Here is a 7,484-nt window from a genome sequence, read left to right as displayed (position 1 = left end):
TTAGTACAAAGATGCTCTAGGACAATGTACAAACCTAATTAGTTTGGGGTAAAAATCTGTTAATATTAATTCCCTAATAAGCATAATAATTCATAATTTTTTGGTTCTAATCACATTTCAATTAAACTTGGAAACATAGATTTTCTGTTACATTGCGCAGACCTCATTAGTTTTACACTCAAATCTGTTCATATTAATTTTCTGATTTGCATAATTAGTTTTCAGCTAAGTAATTTCGAATTATATTTAATGTGTCTCCAATACACTCAGCACATGGGAGTTCTTTCTAAGCTTTCTTTGATTATGATTGGAGTGTAACATTTTTGGGTACTCAGTATTGTGTAGTTTGCAGTTACCATAAATCGGAGGAAATATAAATCTTATTTTCAAACCCGGTTGCGTAGCTCAACTTGTGTTCACTGTGTCAAAAATGCTGAAAAGTTGTGGATCTACCATCTGTTAGGCCGTGTGGTCAAGATGTGGTGTTCGTGAGCATTGGTCACAGGAAACCGTGGCTTCATATTATAGTATTTTGAGCTGGCTGACTTCCACAGAGGTTATTGAGTGTGACCCAGCACATAGTTGTTTTACTGGGTTTGCTTGCAGTTTCTCCAATGTGATCACACTCTATGGGATGGCCTTATACATGTATCCATGGCTACATGTGAAACAGATAAAAATGGATCTGTCAGACCCGTCACAGTTAGTGTATCTGTGTGCTGGGCTCATCAATTAATCAAAGCATGAAGTTTGAATGTGGAAAGCTTATGCTATAGTTGGGGGCACTAAAATCTATCTTCAGCGTTACAGAGCCCTTCATCCGTCAGGCCCCAGGAAGCCATTTGAGTTGGATAGTTATTTATTGTCTACTGTTATGCTATAGATATTGAGCAGCTATGGCAATGTATATGTTGTCATAAAATTGAGACCATGCGATATGTGTTTTTTGTGTTAATAATTTCTCTGGGGATTAAGTTACGGGCATTCCTGTGAACCTCCTAAAATTGGGTTTTTATGCGGGATCGTTTATCGTTGTTCCGTTTGGTCAGTGTTGCTGAATTTCTGCCTCCCGATAAGCAACTTGAACGTAGCGCTGATTATGGTGAAGAGAGATTCACGTGTTGTTGATTTGCTCCGTAGTATGTAGAAAGTCTACTAGCATATGATACACTGTATATCACGGTCCATCAATACTGGAGGGGTGTCGTATTATGAATTATGTTTTTGCATACATGTATACGATGCAACTGTCACGATTTTCTGATCGTGCTCAAAATGACCGACTACTGGGCATGATGTTTTAATAAATGCTGCTTCAACATATTCAGTCTGCATACATACGCGAAACATCATGAAGTACATATGTACATTTATTTGTATGGTGATCCGACACAAAATGGCCGAATGGCAGCCATTTCAATGTTTAAAAATCATGACGAAATAGCATTTCTGCCATTACGGACACGGATCCCGGTTATATAGAAGCTTTGATTCAAAATTTGTACAAACATAGAACGTGATGGGATCTAACGATTAACGCCCTCAAGTGGTAAGGGAGGACCTAATGACTATACAGAAAACATCTCAAAAAGGTCGTGTGTGAAGCTCAGATTAAAATGCTTCACACTTAATATAAAAAAAATCCCGCCTGCGATTCAGTTTCTTAGATGCTGCAAATTCAATACGAGCGTCTTCCTTATTTGGCAAACATGCGTAAAGGTAAATTTACAACCCTTGGCACACGACCCATGCAAAAACCAAACCAAATAGTGTCGCCAAAATATTCACTTTAGACTTTTTTATTCCTTGTTTCTCGAGTTTTTATAAGGGAATTTTTTGAGGAGAGTGGAAAAAAAATATAATTAATTTTTTTTTCCATTAGATTTGTGTGATTCTCAAAGAATTGTAAGTAAGATCGGAGAGAAGAAATGAAATAACATTTTATTCCATGTATAACCTTGTTTCTCATCTTCGCGAAAATGCAACTTGAATTTGTTATGCGGCGGGCGGTAAAAACATGAAGATAAAAGTATTTGTTAGCATTTGTTTGCGCTTACAAGTCGGCGCGCGCGAGAAATTACGCTGAAATAAAATTGTATTTTCGGCTCCTGTTCATTCGGCGGGTTCGCGAAACAAAGGATAATAAAGCCTGGCATTACGAACAACAACACATTATTGAGTAACATCTTGTCAAGAGTCAAATAACTTGTTTTATTTATCTAAAATAAATACGCCCTGTATTATCCTTCTCTCGATATCCCATTGCAACACTACACTCAATGCATGGAATTAAAAGTGTATTTCTACTAATACAAATAAGCGATAAATATACGAATAAATAAAGATATTGGTTTGCCATTATATACCGTGGTGCAATCACAGGGACTGACATTTGATAATATGCTATGCAAATTACTTTGACTAGTAGCATACTAGAAGAATATGCGTTATTACTATCAACACTATAACAACAAGTACATTGTAAATATTACTGTAAATGACAATGATTATATGTAATGCTTATCTTACAAAATATATGAAAATCATCTTTGTCAAAATTACAAAAAGTTAAAGTTACAAATTCTGTGTATTTACTACTTAGACTGTAATGTATGGCAGAAAGTTTATTAATCACCAAATATGGCCGCACACTCAATAACTCTATATTATAAGTCTATAACTACATAGTATAATAAGGTGTGATAAATACAAAATCGCGGTTGAGACATAATCTAAAAAAAAAACTATTAAGAAACGCTGATACCTGTTTGCAATGTACCCTAGTCATATACGTATTGTTCAAAAAGTTGTATAGATCAATATATTATTTGTATTGTTGGTAGAATGATTTGTTGATTATATTATACTGTACTATAAAACTATATACAGACAGGTATCGCAGGCTTTTCTATACGGGGACACCCTGTTCCATTATGTTTGGGTTACTTGATGAATGTGACTGGTGGTCCTGTATCGGTGAATGTCCGTCATTGTCATCCTCAGATATACTGATTTTGACTTGTCCGCCTGATTGATAACGAGCTGAAATAAAGGAAACATTTGGTTCAATATCTACTATCCTACGACTCATAGTTGTGTGATCATTCTATTAGTCGTGCACAAAAACAAGATTGTATAAGTGTAAAAGTAACCCATAGGATAAAGGTTGTTGTGAGGGCATATCCCAAAACAACTCCCGATATCCCATGGTCTTGGTTAGTTAATACACTGGCTGCTTTAATTTGATTTGAAATACCGGGCAAGGTCATCATAATCAACAAACCATTCTATGATTTTCATTATCTGTTGACACTGACCATCCAGTAGCTATGATCACACCAGCTTTATGATTGGCAACTCACGCTGCCAATAACTGCAACGCGGTCGCTGATTGGCAACTCACGCTGCCAATAACTGCAACGCGGTCACTGATTGGCAACTCACGCTGCCAATAACTGCAACGCGGTCGCTGATTGGCAACTCACGCTGTCAATAACATGGCCGGTGTATAATATAATTAAAAACACGTATATACACCTTCAGTTTTCACTGGCGAGTTTCCACTTTGTCGAAGCGTTCTCATTTTCTTCAGTCCATACAACATTGCACCAAGCAAAATTCCGCAAACAACCACAGCACTGAATACACACGTTGTTATTATAATAGTCACGGTTTGCATGTTCTCTATTTTTTCTGTTTGGATAAAATAAATAAACGATAGAGATTTAGGTGCCACTAAATAGACATGACCTGTGTTGGCTTTCAATTTGTGTGTAATACAGAAATTAAGTCTGTGGTTTGAAAGGAAAAATGTTAAGATTTGTTTTAATTTTATTTATTAGAAAAAGTTTAGTGCACGTGTCCGTCCAACTTATTTATTACCACACAGGCCTTTTTGTCTCAGTATTTCTAAAAACTATACCCGACTCTTGGTGCTTATCATTATAAAAAAGTAAATTGTGAATTCCAGTTCCTGAACTCGTAGGACCACTGGACGATATACTTACCTACTTCAACTTTTAGGTCTATGTCATAAGGTGCTTTCACTGCCTTTTTTGGAGTGGTTACTCTTTTTGTCTCATTTTTGTCAACTTGAATGAGATCTGTAAATTGTATAATGATATAAATTAAGGATCACAAAATCACGACCCAAGAACACAATTAACAACTCAAATAACTTTTCTTCCAAACGCGAAGTTATCAATATTATTTTGTCTCTAGTTACACTTACTTATATCATTCTTCGTATCTGCTCCCGGTATTACAGTAGTTAAGCTTGACTCTTGCCCTGTGATAATAAATGAGATAATATTTTATATATTAATTGTTAATTGTGTAATTAATATCAACAGTTTTCTGGAGATAAGATTGCTTACTTATCTGCGAAAGTCTGTTAGTTTGTACGACTTTATATTTAAAAATACAATATATATATATCTTTAACATAAAATCATTACTATTCTACAATAATTAAAAATATCAACATATACATAATTTATAAGAAAGAGAGACGAAAAAACCAATAGTCCAATAACAGGTTGATCATATTGGGTATAGTGCCACTACCTACTCAATTCATACAACAATAGACTCAAACATTACAACACGTTTGTGTATTTTATGATTTGGGTAAGGGCGATGTGCGTATAAGTAGACTATCAATCCCATGTCTAGGGTGCACGGGGTTTAGTTGCAGTTAGTGAGGTCTGGAAAACTGCCAATTCGTGACGATGTTGATATATGTGCGTTAAAGTTTTTTTTAAATTAGTCGATACGTTATCACACGGGTCGGTTTTGTAATTGTTTTGTTTTGTTTATATTATTTATATTAGTGGTCACATTTCAGGTGGGCCGGACGAGATTACTGCATAATTTAAGCTGGTATAACGAGCGACACTAACATCGGGTATCGGGTTACTCAGACCTTTCACGTTACGATGTATTTAATTATAATCAGTTCGAAGAAGTAGATCGGTGGTTTGAACCAATCATAGTGTTGTAATTATTTATATATGAGACCATTTAACGAGATATCGTAATACTCACCGGACCAACACTGTCGGCAAGCATCGATCACATTATTGCCAGTACATACACTCATGCAGTCGTGGCATTCTCCAGCTTGGAGGAACTCACCGCGTTCACACCTGTGTTTGGCTAGTGCAACGTGGCCTGCTAAAAGAGAAAAACTTATCGCTAGTGAGCCGAACAACATGCTTGTGCGTAGTCTACTGATAATTATTGCACACACGTAGCCCGAGGTGCGTTCAGTCCGACTGAAGTAATAGTAAAGATAAAAAGTTTCAACTCGTTTGCTAATTTATTTTGTTGGAAATGGGGATTTCCAGCTCTTGACATGGTATCAATTTGGGAAAACCCTTTTCATATTAACGTAATATAAAATTCGCAAGGCTTTGTGACGCACTAGAAATTCAGTCAACAAATATTTTTTATGTCATCCCTTGTCTACCGTGCCATTGAGGTAACGATTAGTAACACGTAAAAGCCGAACTTTGTCTAAAAGCCTAAATCCACGATTTAGAAATATGTAACTGTCTGCCAAAATTAGCAAAATGTACTGGCCGTCATAAAATACAGTTATTAAATATACTGAAGTGACCAAAGTCTGTACTGAAACGCCTATCTGATCTCCACAATTGATATGGTGTTGTTTCTGCAGACAGTTGCCTCATTGAAGAATGGTTTACTGTTAATAGCAATTCTACTTACAAAAACATGAAATTTAGCAAAAAGGAGTTCCTGCTTTATACTAAAAACTGCCTATCATATATAAATCGGATGACCTTCCCCAGCTTGTATTGGACACCCAAACCCCATAAAACACCGTACAAAGATAGATTTCCCTCTGGATCATATAAATGTACAATCAAGGAGTTTTCTTAAATATTAATATGTATTTTGTCTACCAAAATCCTGTTTGAAGGACTGAACCCATCCAATGTACACAATATATACGGAAAATTTCACACTTTTTGAAGGAATGATCCAATGCAATATACACAATATATACGAGAAATATCACACTTTTTGAAGGAATGACCAAATCCAATGTACACAATATATATAGGAAATATCACACTTTTTGAAGGAATGACCCAATCCAATGTACACAATATATATATAGGAAATATCAAACTGTTTGAAGGAATAACCAAATCCAATGTACACAATATATATAGGAAATATCAAACTGTTTGAAGGAATGACCCAATGCAATGTACACAATATATATAGGAAATATCACACTTTTTGAAGGAATGACCAAATCCAATGTACACAATATATATAGGAAATATCACACTTTTTGAAGGAATGACCCAATGCAATGTACACAATATATATAGGAAATATCACACTTTTTGAAGGAATGACCCAATGCAATATACACAATATATATAGGAAATATCACACTGTTTGAAGGAATGACCCAATCTAATGTACACAATATATATAGGGAATATCCCACTTTTTGAAGGAATGACCCAATACAATGTACACAATATATATAGGAAATATCACACTTTTTGAAGGAATGACCAAATCCAATGTACACAATATATATAGGAAATATCACACTTTTTGAAGGAATGACTCAATGCAATGTACACAATATATATGGGAAATATCGCACAATTTGAAGGAATGACCCAATTCAATGTATACAATATATATAGGAAATATCACAATTATTGAAGGAATGACCCAATCCAATGTACACAATATATATAGGAAATATCACACTTTTTGAAGGAATGACCCAATGCAATGGCAATGTACACAATATATATAGGAAATATCACACTTATTGAAGGAATGACCAAATCCAATATACACAATATATATAGGAAATATCACACTTTTTGAAGGATGACCCAATCCAATGTACACAATATATATAGGAAATATCACACTTTTTGAAGGAATGACCAAATCCAATGTACACAATATATATAGGAAATATCACACTTTTTGAAGGAATGACCCAATCCAATATACACAATATATATAGGAAATATCACACTTTTTGAAGGAATGACCAAATCCAATGTACACAATATATATAGGAAATATCAAACTGTTTGATGGAATGACCCAATGCAATGTACTCAATATATATAGGAAATATCACACTTTTTGAAGGAATGACCAAATCCAATGTACACAGTATATACGAGAAATATCACACTTTTTGATGGAATGACCAAATCCAATGTACACAATATATATAGGAAATATCACACTTTTTGAAGGAATGACCCAATCCAATGTACACAATATATATAGGAAATATCACACTTTTTGAAGGAATGACCCAATGCAATGTACACAATATATATAGGAAATATCACACTGTTTGAAGGAATGACCCAATCTAATGTACACAATATATCTAGGGAATATCCCACTTTTTGAAGGAATGACCAAATCCAATGTACACAATATATATAGGAAATATCACACTT

The 7,484-nt window shown here is 34.7% G+C and overlaps 1 protein-coding gene across 1 annotated transcript; it reads right to left on the bottom strand.

The window, feature by feature from the left end:
• Positions 1-2,187: 2,187 nt before the first annotated feature.
• On the bottom strand, positions 2,188-5,288 carry LOC144350427 (uncharacterized). Its single transcript, XM_078008619.2, has 5 exons — positions 5,047-5,288; positions 4,232-4,288; positions 4,008-4,103; positions 3,538-3,693; positions 2,188-3,042 (listed from the first exon to the last, which is right to left on the bottom strand). The coding sequence occupies exons 1-5, from the start codon at positions 5,213-5,215 to the stop codon at positions 2,909-2,911; spliced, it is 612 nt and encodes a 203-aa protein (XP_077864745.1). The 5' UTR covers positions 5,216-5,288; the 3' UTR covers positions 2,188-2,908.
• Between the last annotated feature and the right edge of the window lie 2,196 nt (positions 5,289-7,484).

This window comes from Saccoglossus kowalevskii, chromosome 6 (genome assembly GCF_978046115.1).
Source record: "Saccoglossus kowalevskii chromosome 6, keSacKowa6.1, whole genome shotgun sequence".
In the NCBI taxonomy this organism is placed as follows: Eukaryota; Metazoa; Hemichordata; class Enteropneusta; family Harrimaniidae; genus Saccoglossus; species Saccoglossus kowalevskii.
Note: the sequence above shows the minus strand (reverse complement) of the source record. Positions and strands in the feature narration are given on the sequence as shown.

Bases quoted from the DNA above. Each gene is read 5' to 3' on its own strand.
- LOC144350427 (XM_078008619.2), bottom strand. From the start codon at position 5,215: ATGTTGTTCGGCTCACTAGCGATAAGTTTTTCTCTTTTAGCAGGCCAC. The intron at 4,289-5,046 runs GTGAGTATTACG...TTATTATCACAG, and splicing joins TTGCCGACAGTGTTGGTCCG to GGCAAGAGTCAAGCTTAACT. The intron at 3,694-4,007 runs GTAAGTATATCG...TTATCCAAACAG, and splicing joins AGACCTAAAAGTTGAAGTAG to AAAAAATAGAGAACATGCAA.